This window comes from Hakea prostrata, chromosome 11 (genome assembly GCF_041222555.1).
Source record: "Hakea prostrata isolate BN-2017 chromosome 11, UWA_Hpros_2, whole genome shotgun sequence".
Lineage (NCBI taxonomy): Eukaryota > Viridiplantae > Streptophyta > Magnoliopsida > Proteales > Proteaceae > Hakea > Hakea prostrata.
This window is the reverse complement of record NC_142610.1, coordinates 20174847-20201415: the sequence shown is the minus strand read 5'-3', so window position 1 is coordinate 20201415 and position 26569 is coordinate 20174847. Positions and strand designations below refer to the sequence as shown.

The 26569-nt window shown below is 36.8% G+C and overlaps 3 protein-coding genes across 5 annotated transcripts; all 3 read left to right on the top strand.

Annotated features, from left to right (window-relative positions):
- The first annotated feature begins 1848 nt into the window (after positions 1–1848).
- LOC149000719 (brassinosteroid-related acyltransferase 1-like) lies at positions 1849–5313 on the top strand. The gene is made up of 3 exons (XM_089140697.1): positions 1849–2503; positions 3180–3638; positions 4576–5313. The coding sequence occupies exons 1-3, from the start codon at positions 2069–2071 to the stop codon at positions 5071–5073; spliced, it is 1392 nt and encodes a 463-aa protein (XP_088996823.1). The 5' UTR covers positions 1849–2068; the 3' UTR covers positions 5074–5313.
- Positions 5314–6635: 1322 nt separating this feature from the next.
- On the top strand, positions 6636–16403 carry AKRP (ankyrin repeat protein). 3 transcript variants are annotated; one of them, XM_089140177.1, is made up of 8 exons: positions 6636–7450; positions 11749–11825; positions 12708–12806; positions 13061–13159; positions 14000–14098; positions 14202–14300; positions 14675–14790; positions 16160–16403. In XM_089140177.1, exons 1-7 carry the CDS (start codon positions 6733–6735, stop codon positions 14771–14773), a joined length of 1290 nt encoding a protein of 429 aa, XP_088996303.1. In that variant the 5' UTR covers positions 6636–6732; the 3' UTR covers positions 14774–14790; positions 16160–16403. The 3 variants fall into 3 exon arrangements, with proteins under 3 accessions (XP_088996303.1, XP_088996302.1, XP_088996304.1); XM_089140176.1 differs by lacking the exon at positions 16160–16403 and having other exon boundaries at positions 14675–15515; XM_089140178.1 differs by lacking the exon at positions 16160–16403 and having other exon boundaries at positions 14679–14764.
- Positions 16404–21174: 4771 nt separating this feature from the next.
- On the top strand, positions 21175–25808 carry LOC149000717 (receptor protein kinase TMK1-like). The gene is made up of 2 exons (XM_089140107.1): positions 21175–23756; positions 24889–25808. Exons 1-2 carry the CDS (start codon positions 21443–21445, stop codon positions 25410–25412), a joined length of 2838 nt encoding a protein of 945 aa, XP_088996233.1. The 5' UTR covers positions 21175–21442; the 3' UTR covers positions 25413–25808.
- The last annotated feature ends 761 nt before the right edge of the window (positions 25809–26569 follow it).

Sequence of the window (26569 nt, the reverse complement as noted above, 5' to 3'; positions counted from 1 at the left end):
CCAAGACAAGCGGGAGATGTAATTAATTTTCCTTATTCTTCTTTTTCTTCCTAGAGGAATTGACCCCAACAATGAAGTCATCACCAAGGCGGTGACACTTTTAGTGGACTGTCTGCTTCACCTCCACACTGAAGTAGAGGAGAGGGGGTTTCAAAGTCCAAAGAACAAGGAATCTCATAGACACTACGGGGGGAGAAAGTGTGGATCACATTTCCCCTGATAGGGAGCACTCTCTGTGCTCTTCCGACGGTGTTACAATCACAAATTATGTGAGGCCTACAAGTAAAAAATAATTAAATCCCATCACCCTAACTCTGTGGGTCCCTTGTCAATAGCCGTCAGGGAAGCACAACACCATCGAGGGAGACGATCTAGACTCCAGGGGAGAGAATGGGGTTGGGGGGGCTGAGGATGGGGATAAGGGATGCGCCTGGGTGAGAAGAGAGACAGATTAGAATAGAGTGGACTGAGAGGGAAATATCAGTTATTAACAAATGCCATGTGAATACACTATTGAAGATTCAGCTACTTAAAAAAAAAAAAAAAAAAAAATCATTTTTCATTTATGCCTTCAAGCACATTTAGTGATTAAAAAACTTCCTCTAACCCCCACCCAAAAAAAATAATAATAATTATAATAAAAAAAAATTCTTGTATGTTATTCAAGTCCTTCATTTTAAGAGAGACTTTCTAACCCAGCCAAAAAGATTATATATATAATAGCGCACTGCAAAATAATCTTTAGCATCTGCCTTCTCCAATTGCACCAGTTCGTATTTCAGATTTTTAAACTTCTTAATTAGTCTGCCACAAGCAGTGTTCCTGGGTTGTTGATTCATTAAAAAATGTTCACACGGGTTGGATCTGTGGAAAGTTCTCTTCATAGCCACCTGACTGTCTCATTTGGTTTAAAAATTAATTAACTTCATAAGCAGAAAGAGTAGTTTCTCTTATCATAAACTAATACTAATTAAAACAAGTTTTGTTCTAGAAATTCAAACTTTAAGTCAACAGTCCTATTATATATTTTTGCCCATTGTCCCAGGGTTTGAGATAACCTTCAGGTTATCTTAGTGAAGCTTTACCAAACTTTTTAACATGAAATATTTCTAGAGAACAGTGAGGTGGAGAAAAGTATCCGTATCCTTTATTCTTCTTAAGCTTTTGGCCCAGGAGAAATGGAACCCACTGTGAATTGATACCTAATACCTAAATGAAGGTCCTTTTTTCTGGGAAAAGTAGAAACAGTGCAGAGACATGAAACAAACTAGACCAGATACATGTTTTCAGATAATTTATTTCTTCTGGGTTCTTCATCTCTCTAGTGATCTTGTCCCTGTGAGTACAAAGCTTTATATCAGAGGGGCCATGAAACTCAGTCTTGGATAAGAACTGATCACACATTCACACGTTCCATCTAAATCGTCCAAAGAATTAGGGTTTTCTTAGTGAGAAGGATAGTGGAATGGTATACTTAGTGACGAAAAAGATATATTAAGAAAACAAACCAACATTCAGAATCTAAGTAAACCCACCTTCATTTTTCTCCCAATTACCGACACCCATAACAAAGTTAATCAAAAAAAGCCATGTTCATACGTCATTTGTTTATTACAGGTCCTTCCAAAACAATAAAACCTATTCCCTGCAGCTAGCCAGTCTAATCATAATCTGCCATAAGTGATGACAAAAGATCTAAAAGAATGCGCTCGTGATAGTTGACAAAATTTCTCACAGTCACTCAATGATCTTTATCATATTTTAGAGGGGAAAAAAGTGTTCTTAATGTTCTTTATATCATCTTGTAGAACAATTTAATTGGTTTGCTTTTTCTCTGCAAATGGTTTCATAGATATCCCACTATTGATTTGTCTACTAAAGCACAGTGCACATGGCCCAACTTCTTATTGCTAATCTCTATCAGTTTCCTGTACAGTGGTTGTTCTTGAGGTGCATAAATCTAGGGTTTGTTTTTCCATTCTAGATGAAACTAAGAAAACTGTAGTTATCCCTGTGAGATAGTTCCATCTGTTCTTGAATCAGAAGTTCACTACTGTTTCTGTAAACCATGGACATAAAGATTTCCATGAAAGAGTCCGTTGTTATCAGACCATGTCAGCCTTCCAACACAAAAACCATCCAGCTTTCTGGTCTTGACAGGATATCTCCTGCAATTTTTTACACCATCTTCTTTTATAATGCTCCTCCAACTGATAACATGTCTCTCAAGGGTGAAGAACATGTTGAGAGGATTAAGTGTGGCCTGGAGAAAGTCTTGGTTTCATGGTTCCCAGCAGCTGGAAGGTTTAGAATCAATGAAGAGACTGGGAAGCTGGAGATTGACTGCAACAATGAAGGTGTCACCTTCATCACTGCAGTGACTGATACCAGGCTTGAAGAGCTTGGAAAGCTGTGTGAATATAAAGCATGTTATGCAAAGCTGGTTCCTTATCTTCCACCAGTTGATGAAGATATATCAGACAACCCTCTTGTGGTAGTGCAGGTTTAATTCTGTTCATGAAAGCAAAAACCCTAGCTTTCAGTTTTCCTTGAACTGCATACAGTAATATTCCTTGGTAGCTATGTGTTTGTTCTTGTTATTAAAGTCATCTCCTACTTGTGAAGAACCTGAAATCATAGTTAATCGCTCTCCCGCTTTGGGTTTACTCTAGGATCGATAAAGGCTAGTAAAAAGCTTTTTGCTTAGCTATTCAACCATCATTATAAGAGACATTTCCTGGATCAGTTCAAAGAATATAAATGCACGGATGGCTGTGGATTTTCTAGATCACTTCAGTAAGATTCAGAGAGAAGTTAAAACCATGAATGGTAAAGCAAAGACTCTACTATACTAGGTCTAAATCCATAATCATGAAGAGATTTGTAGCTAGAGGGGTCTTTAGAGAAAGAGAGGTACATCTCATTTTCTCTTTCTCTCTCTCCCCTCCCCCCTAAAAAAGAACTAGATATGATAAATTCACATGTTTTCTTCCACACCAGATAATAATCATTCATGCGATCTTTGCTAGAGTGGTCTTTTTAGTGGTGTGCCTTGAAACCACACTCCCTCTTCTCTCCCTTCCCATGTTTGGTTGCAATTCCTTTTCTTCATATATCACGTACCTAATAGTGTAGAGTTATACGTTATATTTCATGGTTGTAATATTCACTGTGTGCAGATAACAAGGTTTGCTTGTGGAGGTTTCGCTTGTGGGTTTGGGGGTAGTCATGCTTTGTTTGATGGTACTGGTTCATTCAACTTCTTGGCATCTTGGGCTCATCTGTCAAGTGGGAATCCTGACTCTGAGCTTGTTGCACCCAACCATTCAAGAAAAGCCCTCTTGGATGCCCTCCCTTCTCCTGATATGATTTCATTTGCTACTTCCATTTATGAGCAAGACCACATTTCTGCTATACAAGATCTCTATGGAATTCCAATGCAAGCTATGGCTTCTGATGATAAATGCTGGGAAACTGCGCTAGCAACATTTGGGCAACTTGTTCCTCAAGGAGGACTTCAGCTCTTGACTTTGTCCGTAAAGAAAGAAATGGTGGAGAACTTTAAGGTCAATGCCATTGAAAGAGGAAAACTCTCTAAGTGTTCAACTTTTGATGTCCTTTGTGCACACGTGTGGAGGGTAAGATAAGCTGAACCTCATTGGGATTCTCTTTGCCTGATTAGATTTTTACTGCAAATGAATATTATAAAATCTTTTCCTCTTAGTCAAGAGATGAAGATTGTGCTTTTAGCTGAAGTACTAGTTTTGTTTTCTTGGTGGTTAAGTACTCAATAATTATACTAGTTGTGAATGTGGATTTGTAGCATTCTTTGCATGCTTCTGTTTATTCTTAAAAGGATCAGTAGCCCAAATATAGTTGAAGACGGAAAGACAAGCAAATTAATGCTTACCTTCATAGATGAGAAAGAGATTTTACCATGAGATTCTATCACATTGCATGTGTGGCCTGGAACCTGACTTGATTTCTTGTTATGCACCCTTGGTGATGCATGTCAAGTATAATCTGACATTAACAATGTAAACTGAGAGAGAGAGAGAGAGAGAGAGAGAGAGAGAGAGAGAGAGAGAGAGAGAGAGAGAGAGCATATGGACGAATATAAGAAGTATTGTTACATTAAATATTTTGATTTTTCTTATCCTTATATTATCACAAGAACACATTTTTTAGTTCTTTTTGTAATTGTAAATATCAGATAGCAATCTGATGAAGAGAGAAGTAAAGATATAAAACCATTTCGTTTACTTTTATTGCTTCCTATGGTTTACAAATCAGAGTGAAACAAAGGAATAGAATTCATACAATATTCAAGCTTGGTCTGGGAAGTACAAACCAAACCAACAAAATAACTGAACAGGGAACCTCCCAAGATAAGCCTAAAGAAAAGATTCCATAATCACCAAAAAGGGTTAGGGACAGATCCAAACAACTTTAAATTCAACTACAAGATCCAAAAACTTAATAATAAGGAAAATATGGCTGCTAATTTATTTACATTGAAAATTTTCATTCAATAGATTACAAATGTGATCATCACAGGATATTTCATTGATGCAGGCTAGAGTGAAGGCTCTTTCTCTACCTCCGGACACAAATATTTGTCTACAATTCCCAGTGAACTCTCGAAACAGGCTTCAGCCACCGCTCGGCCAGAATTTCACTGGAAATGCCTTTGTTCTAGCTTCAGTTTCATGTCTGGTGAAGAAATTACTGGAGGAGTCTCTTCATGACACAATAAGGAGGATTCAAGCAGCAAAAGATGCAGTTACAGATGAATATGTGAAACTCTATGTGAGAGCCCTTGAATCAACTGATAAATTCTTCCCATCAATGAGAGAGTTAACTATAATAACTGATTGGCTTAAGTTTCCCTTCCAAGAACTTGATTTTGGTTGGGGGAAGGTTTCTACTGTTGCCCTCTTGGCCACCCCAGTTCCTGAAACTGCTTACCTAATGCCAAACCTTGAAGAACCTGGTGGGTTCCTAGTCAGAATAGGGATGGGAACACACGAAGCTGGAAACTTCATCAATATCTTCAACAAACATAGTTACTGATGGTACCAGTAGCACACCTTATTTACTATCCATATATGCTTCAGTGATCTGATCTCATTTCCTTTGTTCCTTGGCTTGTTAGTGTGTTGCAGAGTGTGTTTCTGTAGATCTTCATGTCCAAATATGTAATATATCTATGCTTGTGGCTTGCTTGTGCTTGTAACTGAATTCCTTACAAGGGAATAACATGAAACAATTATCTGTATCAGTATTATTCTTTTCTGCTTGTAGTAGTACTTGGAAGACGATTCAAATGTCCATGGTTGGAGCTGTGGGGGCTCCACTTGTCACCTCTTCTGATGATCTTTTGGTCACTGCTTGCAGACAATAGGTTCTGCTGTCATGACCCAATTGGGACAGCCTGTAAGTGCACCATTACCTTTAACAATTCTCATCAGGGATGTGGAAGGTTTCAGTGTGTAAAGGGTATTCATCAACAAAGAAAGGCACAAGGATAGGAAAAGCATGTTAGCAAGATTCATTAGTGCAATAAGAAACAAGGTAGACCAAAATTTCAACATGCATGCACTTTGAGCTTAGAATAGTGTAGTAGTACTAAGTGGAAGAGTTAGGTTTGATGTCTTATATTTCTTAACTTGCATAAATGGGCTGACACCGAACCTAAATAGAGTGAAAATGAAATTACATCATCCCTAAGTGAGATAAGTGTAAATTTTCTAAAATTAAATGCTTAAAATCTGTATGAATTGGTAAAAAGGAATTTTAAGAGATAGTTAAATTTCCTTAATAAGATGCAAGTTTAACAAGTGCCCTTGACTCATCCTGATCCCGAATAGAGCCTAGGCTTAAGATTTTACCAAAATATTTTGATTATTAATTAGGGCCAAAGGTGAGCCTGGGATTTGTGTTTATTTTGCTTTACCCGTTGTGACTCGACCTTAATTTTTTTGGTCCCGATACAAATGAACATGAAATCAACTTGACGAAATTGGTAAATGAATTATTTCAAAAAAGTTAATTTGTTTTAAGGTTAATGCTATCTACATATTTATTTTATCTTAAGTTCAAACAATTGATTTTTTTTTATAGCATTATTATTATCTTAAGGTGATGAGGGTCCATAAAGGATCTTGCTAGGCTAGTGCGGCTTATGTGGTGACGCCTATGGTGCCCAACGTTAGATGATTGCCACCTAATGTTTATTAGATCTTAGATGCTCAAAACATGGTTCGTTTGTTTCTATGAAAAACCAGTTTTTCCTTGACGTAAATTATGTATGTGCACTTGGTATTTAATGAAGATAAGGTGACAACCATCCAACGTTGGGCATCACAAACACCACCATTTTAGCGGCACTAGCCTAGCAAAATCCATGAAGAACAAGACCAATCGGGGAGGACAAGGAAGAAGTATAGAGCAATCTGGTCCAAATCCTATTCAATCAAGACAATTAGGGCAAGATTGAGCTTGACTTGGATTTAATGCTAGCGTTAGGGTTGATCCTAGCAAACCGATATTATACGGACCCCGCTTTTTCCGATCGGAACCGATATATCCTACATATCGGCTCCAAACAAAACGGCACAGCGAATGGAGTGGAGGTTTCTCTCCGCCTCTGCATTTCATTGTCTCTGCTCGTGATTAGAAATGAAGCCAATGGAGAACTTGTAATTCTTACATCTTCTGCAAGGCAAAAAGATGCTGCCATTCACACCACACAAAACCCAAATCCCCCAAATTTCCTCTCTAGTTTACAATTCTCAATTCCACCCCTCTGTTCCAGCACAACTTTCTACTGGTTCGAGTTCTTTCACCTTCTCTAGGAACCTCCCTTCTCTATCTTTCTCAATCTCTGCTTCTTTTTCTTCTTTCTGTCATTCCTCTCAACAAGAAGCAGCTCAAGGAGAAGACGATGATGAGCTTGTTATTGGCGACTGTGTTGTCTTTGAAGAGGGTGTCTTTGAAGACCCTTATCTTCAAGACGATTCCAATGGAACTAAACCCAGTAACAATAAATCGAAAAAAGTGGCGGAAGAGAGCTTGGTACCGGATAACTGGAAGGAATTGCAGGCTGAGATTAACTTGACGAAGAAAGAGAAGCGTAAAATTGCTCAGGAATTAGAGTACGGGAGAAATCTTGAGAAGAAGCCGCCAGTTGTGAATTTCAGGGATACCGTGCAATTCTTGACTTATAGGTCGGCTAAGTTGGCACAGTTGAAGCCTGTGGTGCTTGATAATCCCGCTTTGGAAGAGGAGGAGGTGGTAGGTAAAGATAAGAGTGTTTCTGAATTGGGGTCTTCTTCCAGTGGCAGAGTCCCTCCTAGAAACCCTAGGAAAGCAGTTTATGGAGGTACATTGGAAGACGTATCAGAGTTTTTAAATAGCCCGAAGTACCAGCCTCGAGAGGTTTCTGAAGGTACTAATCTCTTCTTGGTTTTTTCATCGTGTTGGGTTTTCAATTTGAACTGAATTTCTGAACACAAAATCTATTTGAGCATGATTTTGAATCTGTTTACCATATTCTTGAATACATTTCCTCTGTATAAGAAACCTTGAATGCAGAATATATGGTAAGATACCTTAGTTCCTGTGATATTATGCGTATGGTCCACTATATTACCAAGAAATTCCCATTATGCGTAATTGTATCAAATTCAACGCTCTTTCAATTATGCTTCAGCGTTTTGAATGGCGTATCTGCTAGTATCAAGTGGAGAGGAAAGTTCATGAGATATTGATCACTTCCCACTATTGTCATTATTCCAACAAAATATTACTTGGAATGACCATAGTGAAGTTGGGAAATTGAAAAACGTAAATGCCTTCAAATTCTTTTGTCTGGAAATCTGTTTCATCTATTCAAGTTTTTGCATTGCTGGAAGATGTCATCCAGATGTGAGAAAGACTAGCTATTACCTAGCCAATAAATATATAAACTCAGATTTTGTGATTGCATTAACTTTTACTGTTAATGCAGATTACCTTGATTTTCATACCTCAAATTTGAGTGTCACGATCTTATATTCCTTGTTTTCAAGGTCTAATATCCTTCATAAAGTTTGATGCCTAAACATAAGAAGTCATGTAATGCATAATAATGTGCACAATCCTAAGGCTTCAAGCAATACAATTCGTATCCTGCAGTACATACCCCTACATCTCCTTACAATTGGCTCAAACTTACCCCAAGACTCACTCCAGTAGACCACTAAACCAAGGTGTAGTAACAATCCTCAACAGCAACACCAAACTAAAAATCCCAATTCACCTTTATGCATGTCCCCTCTTCTTCCTGATTTCATCTTTCCTTCCTGTAATGGTTGCAGCAGCAATACTTTTGAAGTGCTAGACTGAAAAGGATCAGCACTACACAGCTACAGTAGACCATAATCATAGCTACCAAATAGCTGAATTATCAAAGTGTGGGAGAGTTAAAAAACTCAAGAACAAACCAGTGGATGGAATGTCCAGAGAGTTCAGGATCAGGTTGCTGCAGGTATATGTACTTTTCCAACTATAAGTGCACCAAGAAATAAAAAGGAAATATTCATCCACTAAGAATCAAACTCCACAGTAGCTTGATACATGGTGGGAGATCTCATGAGATATCTCGCTTTTTCAAAGAAGCGAGACGAGATGGAGATCAAGAGTAGAGAGTTGGGATATCTCGCTTGAGATCTCGATATCTTGCCATATCTCGCGTTGGATCTTGCCATATTTCACTGGAACTCTCAATTTTTGCTGCTTTTTATTTTTTATTTTTTTTTATAGATTTTGGATGGATTTCACTTGCAACTACTCTTAGCACATCTACAACATCGAAGGAAGATCAATAATTCTCTGCTTGTCTTTTGAACTTATGATTTAATGACTTATATAAAACTTCTAATGGTTGTATAATTTTATTATTCTATTCTTGAAAATTGAGATTGTGAATGCTCATATAGATGGATTTTTGATGACATTTAGGTTATTTGATGCATTGGATACACTTTTCATTTATATGCCTTAAAGGTTCTGTATTACATATTGTATAATCTTACATTCCCTAATCCTACAACATTTCGGTTTCACACTATAGGTAGACTTAGAAATCATACTTAGGATTGTTTTCTGACAAATCCAAGGTCACCAATGTGTTCAAAAGGCCATAAATAGGTTGAACACCAAGTTTTAGTCCAATTGGGACCCTCAAAAAACCCACTGAGATGGGCCACTGAGTTGATGCAAAAAAATCGCATATCTCGACTGAGATCAGCGAGTCTCCTACCGTGGGTTGATATCCCACAAAATTGTTGAAATTCAGAGAAAAACTAAATTGAAAGTAAAGAATAAAACATAAAATAAAGGAGGAGGAGGAAGAGGGTAGAAGTATAGGGTAGGCTATCTCAACTGTTGAAACAAAGATTTCTCTCAGATCTGAAGCAAGCATATTGCAGCTTCATTGATTTTGAACTGTTGGAAGCCTCTAAGGGCATCACACTGTATAGACTCAAGCGCTGAGCCCAAAATAAAAGGTGTTTTACCAGGCAGCTTACAACCAAAATATAAACTTCCTATACAATACATCTGCCTACATCAAAATAGGAACTTATATCTTAGAGAGAAAACAAATACAGTAACAACTGAATTTAGAGGCTACTAAGATTCTATTGCTATAAATGAGATATACTTTCTAAATTCTGAAAATAGAAACTATACAATTGCAGCATTAGGGTAGAAACTTTTCCTGCTTGATGGGCCCACAAGATCTTTTGAAAGGCATTCTTACATTAGGCAAATATGGGATGTGACACTGTTCATGTGACCAGTACCATAAGCAGTATTTTGGTCCCCTGGGTTTTGATCCATGTCATCAGGTCTGAGGTTGTGAACAACACAAGTGCAATCAAGCACAAGTGGTGGTAAACTGAACAAAGATATTACTGGAAACAACAATGAAAAAAGAGATAAATTGTCAAAGACTCATAATAGAGCATGTGATTAATCAAATAACAGGTAGAAAAAACACCATCACTCTTATAAAACTTGGGAACATGTATTTGAAACGTAAGAGATTGAGAATTGCAGATTTTTCCTCTCAACCATACCATTCTGTTGAGGAGTATATGTACCACTAGACACATCATCCCATTAGCTTTTCATCGAGTATATTCAGGGCATTGTCAAAGTGAAAATTTAATTCATGCCAATAGTCTTTATTTTATTATAAAGTTGTTAACAAATATAATAAAGTCATTCAAGAGTGATTGTCGAAGGCAACAAAATAAAAAGAAACCTAACTAACTCCTGACATGTCATGGACTGCAAACATTTGAATGAACTGAAGAAAATGAGGAGCAGCTCAAGGAGACAGCACAAGAATGGAATGTAGCATGAGGATGCTTTCCAAGCAAGGTTCAAAAAACTGGTCTAGAAACCGATTTGGTGTCAAAATTTTGACCAACTCGGTTGAAACTTGGTACTTTTGCCAGGAAATTTTGATGGGTAGTTTTGGCCATATTTTCATGTGTTCTTGACCTGGGTTTTTGCATATTAAAGCATAGATAACACAATGGAAGAGGTATTTTGCATCATAAAAAAAAAACCAATGAAAAGTACTCATTCATATGCTGCACTTGCAACACATGCGAATTCTGACAAATACAAAGATTTGTATGTTGAAATAGAAGTACTTTAAATGTTTCATACAACCAAAATGAAATGTTAAATAACATGATAGCCACGAGTTAAAAAGAAACTTGTAACGGGATCTCCTCCCAAATCAAATATGAGTTCCTTGGTGGATCCATCCAATGAACCATATACCATTGCATCTGTCTGACCCTCTCCTCTGAATGGAGGACAAAAACATCCCATGTCTTGGTTTCGGACCAACTATTCAGGCTGTCCATTACTGCAAATCTATAGGTTTCCTCGTCAGCAGAGCTAGATATCCCAACCTAGGAAATGTGTCACCATTACTACTATCAGAGGATGATGGATGAATCAGGTTTGGTGGATATCCAAACATGGAATCCACAAATGATGCTCCTAATCTTGATTCATCCTCAAACATATGTGCAGACTTACTAGTAGCTAATGATGCCCCACATCCACTCTCATGTCTGTATGCTGCAATGCTCTCAAAAGAAGGGCCACCACCAACAACTCCATATGCTTCATAAGGACTACAACCATAAACCTGTAAGCTGCAGGAGGGCTTAACACCTGCCAAGAGAAGAAGAGATTTCTGCATATTAAGACCAAAAAGGAATTCCAAGAAGGGGAAGAGAGAATGGTGGAGATAGAGGAGTGAGAATCTTTGCAGAAGATCATAAGATCATCAACAAAGGCAAGGTGGGAAAGGTTAAGAGCTTTATATGTAGGGATGAGGCAAGTTAATTCCATGACCACTATAACGGATGGCTGGTCCAACATTGTTATCTCCAAATCATCAACCAAACGCTCCTCTCCATGTCAACTATGAGGAGCAAAACTATTATTCTTTTGTTCTTAGAAGTATTACTATGTTGCAATATTTTTTTTTAATTAAACTTCAAGTTCATGCTTCAATTTCTCAACATTTATTTCTTATTCATATAAGCATTTGAAATTCCTGAGTGGTATTACTACCAAGTTGAAGAAATATGATCATTTTAATTGTCTTGTCTTGAATAAAATCTTGAAACATGGAGCACCAACACTATTGTTGTTCCATGCTTGAATGAGCAGGTCGTCGTAAGTTATTCACTAAGGAGGAAAAGGTTCTCCTAAATAAGCGCATACCGAATCTGGCAGATGCAACCTGTGTACGTTTTCATCTACACTATCTGAGGTTAACTTTTGGAAAGTTAGTAGGATTTGTTTTATATTCTCATCTGATTGTTTGTATTTTTCATTATCTGTACTATCACTAATTAGGTTCATTAATATATATCCTACCTCTATTTTTATTTATTTTTTCTTTTAAATATGTTGTTTGTGACTGATCTGGTGTGATTCTAGTGTCTTATGTTAACTTTTGAATTGTTAATGCTCCCATACAGTTAAGTTATTCATCCAAAAAAAAAAACTCCATATTGGTCAAGTTCCAGTTGGATTGTTGTAGCAGTATGTTCATACTTAAATGTTTTGTAAATGAAATGTGTAAGATTGTCTCTTCTTTCTTTTTTTGGGGGTGGGGGGACGCCCCTTGTTTAATATCCTATACTTGGTTAAAATTACTAGTTTTGAGCACTTATGCTTATCGTCTAGTAGAATTTCACACCTCTCAAGTCATCTAGTTAATGATGGGGTTCTTTGACTGGAATATACAAGTATCTAAGATGTATGTTCTAATTTAAATGCTATTTATATTTCTTCTTATCATATTTTTTACTTTTTATGATGATGACTTCATAATTTTGAAAGAACGATAAATTCACAACTTATATTGTTTGTAATGTCAGTTGATCATTTGCAGCCTGATGGCAACAGTAGTGAGTTATGCCATGTTATTGAATGTTGCAACTGCACAGGTTTCTTTAATTCTTGAATATAATTGAAGACCTGTAACCTTTTTCTTTGGGTGAACGCTGTAACTTTATTTTAGTGGCTTTAAATGCACATAATTTTGAGTTCAATAGATCCCATTGATTTTCTCATGTGGCTAATTGCATCGGCCAATTGTGACAAAAATTAATTCCTTTCAGGAGAAATGGCTGCCTCTTCACACACTTGCTGCATCTGGAGAGTTCTACCTTGTGGATTCCTTGCTGAAGCACAATGTTGATATCAATGCTGCGGATAGGGTATAAATTGTGATTAATTGATAGAGAAATCAAACAATGGCATTTAAGTGTTTTCACGTGCTAAACTTATGTTGTATTTTCATCAGTCTTTTGACAGAAGCTCCCCCTCCCAACCAAAAAAAAAAAAAGAAATCCTTTGACGGGAGCTTATAGTTTTAGGACCCCAATGTTGGCCAGTGTGCTCCTTATTATAGTTTCTACATTCTTAATTTGCGGTCTGAAATTAATGATGCTTTTTAGTTCCATTTCCCCAGGATGGTTTGACTGCACTTCATAGAGCAATAATTGGCAATAAGCAGGCTATTATGAACTACCTTTTGCGAGAAAATGCAAATCCTTTCGTCCGTGATAAAGTAAGTAGGGAATTCATTCCTGACATATGAAATCCATTCGTGTCTGCTTATGCTCTGCAAGAATCATATGAAAGCTAGAATATTTTGGTAACGCTTAGAGCTTGTTAATTATCAATATGATTAACCAATAAGCTGAAACAAATATCATTAGCCATATTCCAATCTTTTTATTGAACTTGTGCTTCCTTTGTCAATTCCTTGAGACATTTAGATTCGAGACTTGACAATGCCAGTTGAGGAAGGTGGTTCTATCTATGTATATTTCCATCTATGTAGGAGAGTCTTAGATTAGTGTTCTCTTCATTTTAGTTTCTGTTGTCTCCCTGTAAAGGGATGCGTATTTGCCAGTCATTTTCTTGGATTCTATATGCTATGGAAAATCCTTCAAAACTAATCCAAAATGGGTTTCTTTTGTCTGACACTTAAATTATGAGCATCCTGATGTGACAATTCCATAACTATATTGGTCCTCCCATGGACAAATCTACAGGGTTTCTGACAGTCTAGTCATTTTTATTGTTTTATGTGAAACAAAATTATTTTGTACCATCTGAGGGATCTGTTGAATAATTAGTCAGACATGTCATATGAATTTTCTAATAACCTGGTCTCTTTTCACTTGTTGTACCTGAAGCATAATTCATGTAGCTTATATTATTTTGCTATAGATAGAGTTGAATGATATGAAACACGACTAATGTAGCTTTTCCTGTTTTGTTTGGAAAAGCATCATGGATTTTGGTTAATTAACTACTGCTATAGGTGAAGCCAAAAATTTGTTGTCTGTGTAGTAAACTGATTGATATATTGATTGACCCAATTCATTTCTGCTTATAACAGGAAGGGGCCACCTTAATGCATTATGCTGTCCAAACCGCATCAAGTCAAGCAATTAAAATCCTTCTGTTATATAATGTTGATATTAACCTACAAGATGATGTATGGTGCAAAGTCTCTTAGCTCTTCTTTTCCCTCCCTCTTCATTTTTATCTTATCCTATCTTAATGTGATTCATATCCAATCCTGTTTTTGTCCTTTGCAGAATGGATGGGCACCATTACATCTTGCTGTCCAAACCCGAAGAACAGATATAGTGAGGCTCTTGTTGATTAAAGGAGCTAATAAGATGTTAAAAAATCAGGTAATCCCCTACTAAAGTTTGTGTTTCCAATAGAAAAAGGCTTTGCTATGGTGATGTTTTAAGTGGACGAATTTTGTCTGTTTTCCTTTGTCAAAATCTCCTGAGTGATTATTATATCTAAAGATGTTTCTAACCATATATTACATGATTGACCCACCACAGATCTTATGTTTTAAACTGTTTTGGCTGATGAACCTTTGTTGACATAATCACAAAAAGTGCCAATTTGCCTGTCCTAATAGTCCAGTATTTATATTGAAGACCTGCTTCACTCTTTCAACATTTTAGCTTAAGTAGAATTTTCCTTGGAGGTTTTAGTCCAATGGCCATAAATTTATAAACTGTCTCAGCTGACACTGTTTCTTGTGTTTCAGGAAGGCTTAACCCCACTCGAACTGTGTCTGTATTCTGGCAAGGACATAAGAACTTATGAGCTAATCAAGTTGTTAAAGCAGCTTCCCAAGTCACAATGACTGCAAGTCTATCTACTGTAAAGCTTCTGTATCTTCTTAAATTGTTGCAGAGTTAACCGTAGAGTTATCTTTTGTCCAATGCAATAATTATTTTCTCTACATATCTTCATGGACCCATTTAAATCTTCAATGTGGCCCACTCTATTAAGTGCTTGCCATTTTCAATATCCAGCTTAAAGTTCCCATCAGGTACTAAAAGCTCCTCGACTGTTTCACTGCTTCAGTAATTTGAGGAGAAAAGAGAAAAAGCAGACTTTTTTTTTTTGGGTAATGCTTTATTACAAAGGTTGTAAGAAAGAAAAAAGAGTTCCCCATTTAGCGAATGTGAATGGTTTATTCCATCATGTTGGGACCGGTATCAGTCATCTGCAAACTTTTGATATTGAATCAAAATCATGGTTTGAGAGATGGCTAGAGACTGATATGATTCTTGGCCAATCCTACCCTAGTCCTTGAGTTTGAACAGAGTTTGGGTTCAAGATTTTGATCTAAGGACGGCACCTAGGTTGGTATTTGTCATGCCTCATCGATCTGACTCTTTCCTGATTTTCTGGCCCTAATCTCAAATGGACATTAAATCAACTTGCAGAGAGATTAAGAAATGAATCAATGTCTAGATCTTATTTTATTATGTGGTTAATGCTATTTATATTTGTATTTTCTTCCCAGTTGAGATAATTTATTTATTTTTTTATGAAAATTACTAGAGCTTGGACCAGGGTTAGGAGTACGACCAATCATGGATAGAAATAGGGTCACCCCATTCTGACTCAGTCTGATTTAAGAACAATCAGGGTAGGATTGGATTTGGCTTGATTTGTCAGAGGATTCAAGATCAGAGACAAGAGTTTTAGGTTTTGAATATAAACATAGTTAAGAGCATTGAGGTCTCAGATTGAGTTTTGAAAAGCCTGATTCAATTGCATTGGAGGGTATTGCTGTAATTCTATAAGATGTGGTATGCAAATATTGAATGTTTGTTGGCATCATTATTACATATAAATTAAGTAACTACCCTTTAATGAGGAGATGCATGTGAATCAAATCCCGGAATTTCGCACTTGAAGAGCGGTAGAAAGCGCCCATGGTTGAGCACGCAACCGTGCCGTCCGCTCCTAACAAAGGGAAAAAAGTGGCTTTACTTAGATTAAATTATCAAATCCCATCAAGTTTCCTTGAAAATGGGAAAATCTCTTGTGGGTTTCTCAGGGTTGGAATGTCAACTTTTCTTGATGACCCAAAATTTTCTATTCTAAGTTGAGAATTCCTGATTAGAAATGCCATGGTAACTGTGTTAGACTTTGATTTTTTTTTCCTCCTTTGCTTGATTGGATGTAACCATATCATGTGCTCTGTCCTCCCCCTTTCTCTCTCCACCCTTGATAGGTTTGGAAGCTGTTAATGAAGACAAAGATTGGTGGTTGAGTTAAATTTCTTTTGGTATGTTGGTTGAAGTAAATGTTCTTTTTCTTGAAGAACTAATGCTATAAACCCAGCTTTCAATTCATAATTAAGGGTAGGGTAACTTGTAGTATTAATGGCTAAGACTAACACAAAATGCCTCTTTTGGGTACCTTACATTCTACTATAATCCGTTGATTATTGTTCAATTATGTTACCGTCTCATGTTGATAATACAACGGTAGATTCTATATTAGTTGTGGAAGGGATTTGGTGTGGGTTGATATGACTTAGGATTCCTAACCTTGTAAGTTAGTGTTTGGGATTAAATTCACCTTAGTTTGCATCATTGGTATGAAAACAGCTGTTCTTCAATACCAACCCTTGTACAAAAAATGCGAGTTAGTTTTGAAGTGAAGTCATTTGGAAAGGACAAGTAAAGTAGGAGTGTGGAACCACGAAACTACTTAGAAAATGGTGACTTGACTTGAGTTAGGCGTGTTTGATTGTACAAAAGTATGTTACGATCTCATTATATCAATCATATAAGGATTGATTTCACATCAATTGCAATAGGGATTTGGTGTGGATCGATATCGGTTCCTTCCTCTTGTAAAGGATTATGAGATTTTAAGTACACTTTAGTGTGAGAGTTTCTCCAAAACCCCATTCATGGCAAAGAAACTAGTAACATTACTACTTGTTTGTTGGTGGTTGATTACAGCTAAATATTAAATCAACTGCCTTGTCCATGCTTATCAAACCTACCTTATTTCAATTTTATAAATGGAGCATAATGTTTCAACCCCTTGTTAGGTGCCTCTGAAGTTGGTTGCAGCAAGTAGAAGGACTTTACATGTTGCCTCCATCAAACCCTAATTTAATCAAACTCATTTATAGGTGGCCAAAAAAAAAAAAGAGTTTATTCAAATATTAAGATTGAGGAACAATAGTCAATTAAAGACAACATTGTATTATAAATAAGAGAGGGGGGGGACTATGAGTTTAGGTATAGCTGATCCATTTTTAAGTGAAGGTTCTAACATACTTGAAATACTATAGTTTAGAATTATGATATTGTTAACTAAAATTTAATTTTTAAAATTTTCAGACCTAAATTTAATAAGAACCCCAACATGCATCCCACTCTTAGATTGAAAAATATTACCTCTTGCTTGATTTTTCAATGCTGTGATTTTGTATTCAACAAATTTTGTTTGAATTGAAACTTGACACGTAAATCAGGTACCTAGAAAGTTCTGTACCCTCAAAATTTTAGCTTCATTTGACCTACCATGTGATAGATCTAGATGCCCACCCTAGATATTTTGTTTTGCTAAAATCCATCTTAGGAGACCATCTCCATCTCCTAATCATATTTATATGAAAATCTTTTTGTTGAATACTTTTATATTGTTGTATGCATCTCTTTTGGAGCTGGTTTAGATTTTTGTTGTTTATTTTTCATAATAGCTGGTTAGGCATCTATTCTCATGTACTCTCATGGACACCAATGGATGGAATTCCAATTATTGTTACATCTCTTTCTATGTTTGTTGTTCTAGTATTTTGTTTTATCAAGGATATGAAAAACGTAAATATCTTTAGTCATCGTGTTCAATTAGTTTTCAAATATATATTCTTCTAATGATTAAAAATGTTCATATTTTCTACCAAGTTACATCCGTATATGTTTGGACTAAACAAAAATCAAGAGAGAGACAAAAAGAAAGAAGACTCTTAGGTAAACTTGATGTAGAAAGACTGAAATGTTTGTGATGTTGAAGTGTCATATTTAATTAATATTTTTATTTTTCCTTTTTTTTTAATTAATAAGAATATTTTAATTATTTAATAAAAATTGAACGGTTCTCATTTAAGTTTGATAAAGAGATTGTGAGGTTAATATGAAATTGTGAGAATAGTCTAATCAAAATTTTCTCATATTCATAAATCTAAAAATTAAAGATAATTTTAGGGTCTGTTTGGTTACATGAGTCTGGAGATTTCAAATATCTATAGATTTCAAATCTATGGAGTCATAATTTATAAAATTAAATGTTTGGTTGTGGAATGAAATCTGTGTATTCATCCTAAAAAACTATTTGATCCGATGTGATTTTTGTGAATGTGCAAATGTATAGCTTTTTTGAAATCTCTGGATTTCACTCTTTACCCATAAATCTACAGATTCACGTTTTTAGTGTAAAAATGTGAATCTCTAGATTTTATGAATCTAGAGATTTTTATAACCAAACGGGTATAATTCTCAGATTCATGAATCCAAAGATTTGAAATCTCTGGATTCATGTAACCAAACAGGCCCTTAAGTATTTTTGAAAGTAGAAATACTTTCAAAAGCAAAACTAATGTTGGTAGGGTTTTTATGTTTAGAATACCAAATTTTACGGATACTTCTCTCTAAAACTGTTTGACATAAATTTAGTCCGTGCCCAACTTTTGTTTCAAGAAAAAGCATCCCAAAAATATTTTTTGAAAAAAAATTATTTTATAAATTTTAATTTATGTTTGAAAAAAAAAATTACTTGAAATGAAACACTTTTATCAAACGATTTTTAGTTGATATATATTTTTTTTAAGGATACAAGAAACATCAAAAATTGTTTTTAATAAGTTATCAAATGCAGTTGATATCCTTTCTTCTCGGGTAGGGCATTCGTCGAAAAGTCTGGATCACCTCCTTGTTAGGGAAAACAATCTACTCCCATGAAGCTTTTGAATTATATAGAGTGAGAGGTCGATTGATAAATATTAAAAAAAAGAAGTTTCAGTAGGTCCTATAGAGTTTTTTTTTTTTTTTTTTTGTATGACGTTTGCGGGGGGAATTTTTTGCCCCCGAGGAAGAACCGATCCGTCCATCGATAGATATTTGGCCTAACCATGTATCACGAGCAAGTCACGTGTCATCTATCTACTGGAGCAGATGGACGGATGAATGAGTTGCCTGAGCGGAGAGGATTTAGACTCTTAAATAGAAAATATCGAAATATTATAATTTAGGGATAATTACTATTGGCCCCCTGTCCTTTGATTATATTACTACTGTATCCGCTGTACTTTTCAAAATTACTAATCAAACCTTCAACTTTGTCTACAATTACTATTTCCCCCTACCGTTAAATTCCGTTAGTTTATTGATGATGTGGCATCTTTATATTTTCTCAAAAACCCCCCAAAATACCCTTATACTTATCTCTTTACTTATTTACGATTTTGTCAAGTTATAGTAGTACCCTTAGTTAATTGTGGACAAAAAAATAACTATAATCCATTTTATTCTAAAAAAAAAAAAAAAAAAACCCAAATAAAGAAATAATGATTGAATAAACTCAAATAGAAATGGAAGAGGAAAAAAAAATCGAATTCTAACTCAAATTGACTGAATATCACGTATTTTCTGGTTTAGCAAAGATGGAAACCACGTTGGATTTGGATTTTGCTCATTTCTTTAATTCAAAATAATGATTCAAATTAAATGAAGTTTATTGAGGGAACCAAATCGGATTTGGATTTTGCCAATTTCTTTAATTTAAAATAAATAAAGTTTAGTGAATGTGGGAAACCAAATCGGATTTGGATTTTGCCCATTTCATTAATTAAAAATAAATGAAGTTTAGGATAAAATTGACATTTAATTTGGTTTTATAAATGGGGTAGCATTGTCTTTTGATTTAATAATTTTAATGAAGGGCAAATTAGTACTTTTTTTTCGGCATTAACACCGTTATTAAGATAGGGGGGAACGTAATATCGGGGGGAAAAGGTTTTTTTTTTGGGGGGTAGTAATTATCCCTATAATTTATTATTAAAAATTAAAACAGATGCCATCTGATCCGTTCTTGTATGAGACACCTGGATGTTTTTGGTACTTGGTAGTCATACGAGCAGGAAAGAATTTCAAAACATTAGCTGTCACGGTCACTGTCGCAACCCCATTGCCAACGCGTTCTTACCATACTTTTTACTTTCCAAAACTGCCCTTATCAAAATTCCTTTCTTGATTATTATTGACCACGGTCTCCTAAATATGGAAATGAACAATAACCATAAATTTGAATAATCGTGGTCCAACCTCCGGTTTGGTCTGGATTGGTTTGATTGATATCATCCCGGGTTTTGAAATTATCTGACTTGTTGGGTTCCTATCGCATATTGGTCTGAGGTAGAGAATAATGGTACCTTCACACTCCTCCGCTAAACATTAGAATCTGTATCACCTCCCCCATCAGAAAACTACCTATTGGGTTTGTGTGTTTTTTATTTTATGGGTCCTATTAATTGAGTTGTACTTATAATTGAAATAGGGTTTTTGAGTCAATTACTAGTACTAAGTTAAAATTATAATATTGGGCTTAATGGTTTTAGGTTTTTTATAAATAGTCAGAAATAGGGATTGGAAGCAAGGAAATTGTATTACTTTGTGGAAAATAATTAAATATTGTTGTGTACTTTGCTTGTGTTTCTTTTTCGTGTATCTGAATCTTTAACATTCCCTTGATGCATTTCTTACCGCACATATTATGCAAGACTTATGTGAGACCCATTAGGTGTTTCTACCTTTGAATCATTTTGTCATACTTAGATGGGGACCCACAAAGTATATGTGGTTAAAAAGTATAGGGGAGCATATTTGCCTGTGATGATAGGTAGGTGATTTAGATTAATATATAATATATTTAGGAGGAAGACTTATCTTTAAATATTAATAAAATAAATTACAAAATATTATGGTGGAGAGATGTGAGGAGGGCACATTTCTTCGTCCATCAGGTCGAGTTGAAGACGAATTATTTGATTTTGGTGCGATGAATGAATTATGATAGACCAGTCGAACCAAACCGAAAACCCAGAAAACAGAATAAAAACAGACGAGACTCTTGAAGAATTTAGAATAATTTAATTAAGTATTTCACACTTTCCTAAATAAATCTGTGGGCCCCACGGACATGTGCTAGCTTTTGCTCGTCTCTTCTTCTTCTTCTTTCTCTCTCTGTTCTAATCAAAATCAAAACACCACCCTCGGAACAGCTTTCTCCTATATCATTTTTCTCCTTTATCTTCGCCGTTTTCTGTGCAATCTAAAGTCTTCCTTCTCTCCCTTCTGCAACCTCCCTCACACAGGAAGACGTGAACACATTGCCGACTTGAACTGCAATAGAACCGTCCCGGCGAAAAAATCCGTCCAAAATTTGCCTTTTTTTTGGTTTCTTCTGGAGTAATTACTGTTGGTGTTTCAAGGTGAGAAAGATGAAAAAAACCCATCTGGGATTTGAAGTTCTGAAGCTTTTTCTTCTAGTTTTCGTTTATGGGCTTGTTCCTGTGAAGTCTGGGACGCAGGCGGACTCAGGAGATGCCGCAGTAATGATGGCCTTGAAGGAGAGTTTGAGCCCTCCAAAATCCCTTGGATGGACTGACCCGGATCCTTGTCAATGGACTCACGTGAGGTGTATCGAGGGAAGGATTACTGCGATTCAGATTGGAGATCAAGGTCTCTCAGGCACTCTTCCTTCTAGTCTCAAAAATCTCACCGCTTTGCAGCGTTTTGAGGTGATGAGAAACAAAATTTCGGGTCCTCTACCAAGCTTGAGTGGGTTGAGTTCGTTAGGCGGTTTGCTTCTTAATGAAAACCAGTTCTCATCCATTCCAGAGGATTTCTTTTCTGGGCTATCATCTCTTCAAGAAGCTGCTTTGGATGATAATCCCTTTTCTGCTTGGGAAATTCCCGCTAGTCTTCAGAGTGCAACCACTATTCAGAACTTCTCTGCTAATTCAGCCAATATTACAGGAAAGCTTCCTGATATCTTTGGGGGATTGTTGAGTTTGACAAATCTACATTTAGCTTTCAACAATCTCCAAGGTGGGTTACCTGCGAGCTTTGCCGGATCTTCGATTCAGACTCTTTGGCTAAATGGGCAGACCTCAAAGCTCACCGGAAGCATTAATGTTCTACAGAACATGACGTCTCTCACTCAGGTATGGCTACACTCAAATGCTTTTACAGGGCCTTTACCAGATGTTTCTGAGCTCAAAAGCTTACAAGACTTTAGCGTTAGGGACAACCAGTTAACGGGTCCTGTTCCTCAATCTTTGGTGTCCCTTTCGTCGTTGATGATTGTGAATTTAACTAATAATCTGCTTCAAGGGCCTACTCCAGCGTTTTCAAAAAATGTTCAAGCGGATATGGTGAAGGGTACAAATAGCTTCTGTGTGGACAGTCCAAGACCTTGCGATTCTCGTGTGAATATATTGCTCTCCATCGCTCAAGACATGTATTACCCAGTTAAGTTTGCTCAAAATTGGCAGGGAAATGATCCTTGCACTGGTCCCTGGTTCGGGATTACTTGCAGCAATGGTAACATCACTGTGATTAATTTTCCGAAAATGGGTCTCACCGGCACGATCTCCCCCAATTTCTCTGAATTTAAATCGTTGCAAAGACTGATTCTTGCTGACAATAATCTCACCGGTACCATTCCTGCGGAGCTTACAACTTTGCCTGTTCTTGAGGAACTTGATTTATCAAACAATCAACTATCTGGGGTAGTCCCAAGTTTTAAGAAGAGTGTTGTTCTGAAAACAAGTGGCAACCCGAATATAGGGAAGAGCGTCGTCCCATCCCCATCACCAGGAGGGAATACAACTGGTGGTAATGGTGGTGGTGGTGGTGGGGGGAATGGAAGTGAGGGTAGTTTTAATGGTAAATCTTCAGTCCCAATCAGAGTTATTGCGGGGGCAGTAATCGGTGGTGTCATTCTGGTTGTCTTGGCTGGGTTGTTGGTCTACTGTGTTTGCAGGAGAAAGCAAAAGCGGCTTGGTAGAGTACAGAGCCCCAATACTATGGTGGTCCATCCTCGGCATTCTGGCTCCGATCCTGAGATAGTTAAGATCACAATCGGACCACCAAGCATAAATGGTGCTCCAAGTGAAAGCTACAGCCAGTCAAGCAGTGGCCCAGGTGACATTCATATGGTTGAGTCAGGAAATATGGTGATTTCCATTCAAGTTCTAAGGAATGTAACTAACAATTTTAGCCAAGAGAATATATTGGGACGAGGAGGTTTTGGTACTGTTTACAAAGGTGAATTGCATGATGGTACAAAGATTGCAGTGAAGAGAATGGATTGTGGTGTAATGACTGAGAAAGGATTGACAGAATTTAAGTCTGAGATTGCTGTTCTTACTAAGGTTCGGCACCGACATCTGGTTGCTCTTCTTGGGTATTGTTTGGATGGAAATGAGAGGCTTCTTGTGTATGAGTACATGCCTCAGGGAACTCTGAGCAGGTTTCTTTTTGACTGGAAAGAAGAAGGGTCAATGCCACTAGAGTGGACAAAAAGGTTGAGCATTGCCCTGGATGTGGCTAGGGGTGTTGAGTATCTACATGGTTTAGCCCATCAAAGCTTCATTCACCGAGACCTAAAACCGTCAAACATTCTTCTGGGAGATGATATGAGGGCTAAGGTAGCAGATTTTGGCCTTGTACGTCTTGCTCCTGAAGGTAAAGCGTCTGTTGAGACAAGACTTGCAGGAACCTTTGGGTATCTAGCTCCAGAGTATGCAGGTAATATAGTTTTTTCCGTTTCTTGGATTAGAAATCTTATAGTAATCATTGTCTACTTTTGCGACTTGTTGATGCTTAAATGAAGAAAAGGGCTGGGTTGAGATGCAGTTTTTGGATGTAGTATTCTGGTGGAGGAACAACAGACAAATGCCAAACTCTATCATTGAACACTAGACTCAATATTATGCAATAGTTGTATTACTTTCTTCTCATTTTCCATCCCATCATCTATGAAATGATTAGAAACATATGCACTTGGTTGCTATGGTAATGAATCTTTGAGGGATAGGTAGTAGAGTTGAAGATGTTATTACATTATTTAGAGTTGACCATACATATCTCATTATTTTGAGGATGAATTTATCAACTGTATAGTTTGCACATTCCCTGGCATTTTCACAATACGCTCATGCACATACACTGACAAATGGTTCTCAAGTTGAAATTTAGCACATTGAATGCCAATATACTGTTTGAACTGATTGTTTGCCCTCAAGTACAATGCATGTCCTCAGATCAAAGTCTCAATGTTTTAATCAATTAGGACTTCTTTATTTGCATGTAATATGATTCACAATGTCTTTTCTAATTTCAGTACCAGAAATTTTACAGTATACAATTGCCCTATTCACAAATCTCACTACTTGCAAGTGGTTGTCGTGCTCATGATGATGGCAAAGGTCATTTATTTTAAACACTTTAACTTCAAAATCAAGATGTCATAAAACGGGTTTAAATGGCTCATTGCCTTTAAACCACATAATATTGACTTAGGCATGGTTATAGCATATTGTTTACTGCCCTACTGCTATGAGCTAACTCTTATTTCTCTTTTAGTCAATTTTTGTTTCTGCCATTGTTGCCAAGGTGTTGCATGGTGTCCAACCCTCAATGCCTGGGGTTACCTAGTTCCCTGGATTTCTTTGGCAACCATGTTCTCTTATTCTACTTCTTGAGATCAACCAAATTCCAAAATCCATTTCTTTTGTTATAACCACAGATTCACTTGGAAGTAGATGGTTGTGTTTGGATAATGGTTTTACAAGAATTCTTCTTATGAAGTATCAATTGCTAATCTCTTTTGTAAGCCACTGACACAGGAATGGTGTCTCTTGATTAATTTGATTGACAGTGACGGGGCGAGTAACAACTAAGGCCGATGTCTTCAGCTTTGGTGTGGTGTTGATGGAGCTAATCACTGGGAGGAAGGCCCTTGATGATAGCCAACCTGATGATAGCATGCACCTGGTAACATGGTTTAGGAGAATGCAAATCAACAAGGATACATTCCGCAAGTCGATCGACCCCACAATCGACCTCAATGAGGAAACACTTGCCAGCATCAGCACTGTTGCTGAGTTGGCCGGCCACTGCTGTGCAAGGGAGCCTCATCAACGGCCTGACATGGGACATGCTGTCAATGTGTTATCATCTTTAGCAGAGCTATGGAAACCATCAGACCCAGACTCAGAGGATATCTATGGCATAGACCTTGACATGACCCTACCACAAGCCCTTAAGAAGTGGCAGGCGTTTGAGGGAAGCAGTGGCATGGAGACATCATCATACATTGCCAGCACAGACAACACACAAACCAGCATACCCACCAGGCCTTCTGGATTTGCAGAATCATTTACCACTGATGATGGAAGGTGAGGGAAGAAGATGGACAATGAAATGTGGGGTTCGTAGGTGATGGCAATTCACCAACCGCGAGAGCTCTGCTTTGTTCATTCTATGTGCACGCTTCAGCTGTTTTTTTCTTTCTTTCTTAGTTAGATTTTCTTGTAAGGGTTTGTTTCATCCTTTTTATTACTCTTTTTCCATGTTTAGCTGGTCCCTCTTTTGAGATGCTAGTGTCTGGAATTTGGAATGTAGGCTTTCTCAACTTGAAGAGTTCCTCCTGTGAAGAGGGGCTTATGGGTGTTAAGTTTTACCCTTCTGGAAGTGCATAGATGAACATTCGATGCAGCGAAACTTGTATATCTATCTTCGATTCCTTTGCACACATGCTCTTGTCCCACTTTGTAATCTTGACTGCGATTCCCTCCATATTTTGAAGTAGAAGTCTGAATCCAGTTGTAATCTTTATTTTTCGAAAAAGTTTGGATCCTGCGTATTCAAGCAAGGTCACTCTGGTACTTTTATGATAAAAAACAGAGGTGTTGAGATCAAGATTGTTGTTCCTTTGTGATCTGGTTGTAGATATTTGTTGACTCCTACACTAACCATTGTTAAATTGAGTGAAATAGAGGTGGGCCCATGTAAATCTTTTACCCATTAAGGTAAAGAATTGGGTTTGGATTCTATGGGTATTTTTTTTACCACACAATGAAGGTGGAGTTTATGTTTGAATGCTGACAAAACAAATGGAAAGCGAGATCAGATGGTTTTATATGAGTTTTTACTATTATTGTTTGGTGAAAAAGCGTAAGAGAGGTACATACCTCTATTATACAAGGTAGTGATTCTATCTTTATATGTTCCATCTTTTGAGATACATTTAGAAGAAAGCTCCCTTCACAAGTATATTGGGATGGTAAAGCAAGAAAGAGACTCAGGGCATCAAAATACAAATCAAAATAAGAATGTCTGGTAAGATAAGCAAAGGATAGAATTATTTTGTTTCATGTGCTTGTAGTCACTGGCAACTAAATCTCCATATTCTCTCTCTGTACATGACTTGGACAGTTGGACCCAACATTATAAAGCAATTAATAATTTCATTATTTATAGGCCCAATGTTTTTAGTGGGGTCCATCTTGACAAGGACAAATTGTAAAAATTGAATTTTTTTTTTCTTCTGATGAGTC

Excerpts from the sequence above, each read along its gene's own strand:
- LOC149000719 (XM_089140697.1), top strand. The coding sequence starts at position 2,069 with ATGGACATAAAGATTTCCATGAAAGAGTCCGTTGTTATCAGACCATGT. Across the intron at positions 2,504-3,179 it reads ACCCTCTTGTGGTAGTGCAG|ATAACAAGGTTTGCTTGTGG; the intron begins GTTTAATTCTGT and ends CACTGTGTGCAG. Across the intron at positions 3,639-4,575 it reads TTTGTGCACACGTGTGGAGG|GCTAGAGTGAAGGCTCTTTC; the intron begins GTAAGATAAGCT and ends TCATTGATGCAG.
- AKRP (XM_089140177.1), top strand. The coding sequence starts at position 6,733 with ATGCTGCCATTCACACCACACAAAACCCAAATCCCCCAAATTTCCTCT. Across the intron at positions 11,826-12,707 it reads ATCTGGCAGATGCAACCTGT|GAGAAATGGCTGCCTCTTCA; the intron begins GTACGTTTTCAT and ends AATTCCTTTCAG. Across the intron at positions 14,301-14,674 it reads ATAAGATGTTAAAAAATCAG|GAAGGCTTAACCCCACTCGA; the intron begins GTAATCCCCTAC and ends CTTGTGTTTCAG.
- LOC149000717 (XM_089140107.1), top strand. The coding sequence starts at position 21,443 with ATGAAAAAAACCCATCTGGGATTTGAAGTTCTGAAGCTTTTTCTTCTA. Across the intron at positions 23,757-24,888 it reads TCTAGCTCCAGAGTATGCAG|TGACGGGGCGAGTAACAACT; the intron begins GTAATATAGTTT and ends TTTGATTGACAG.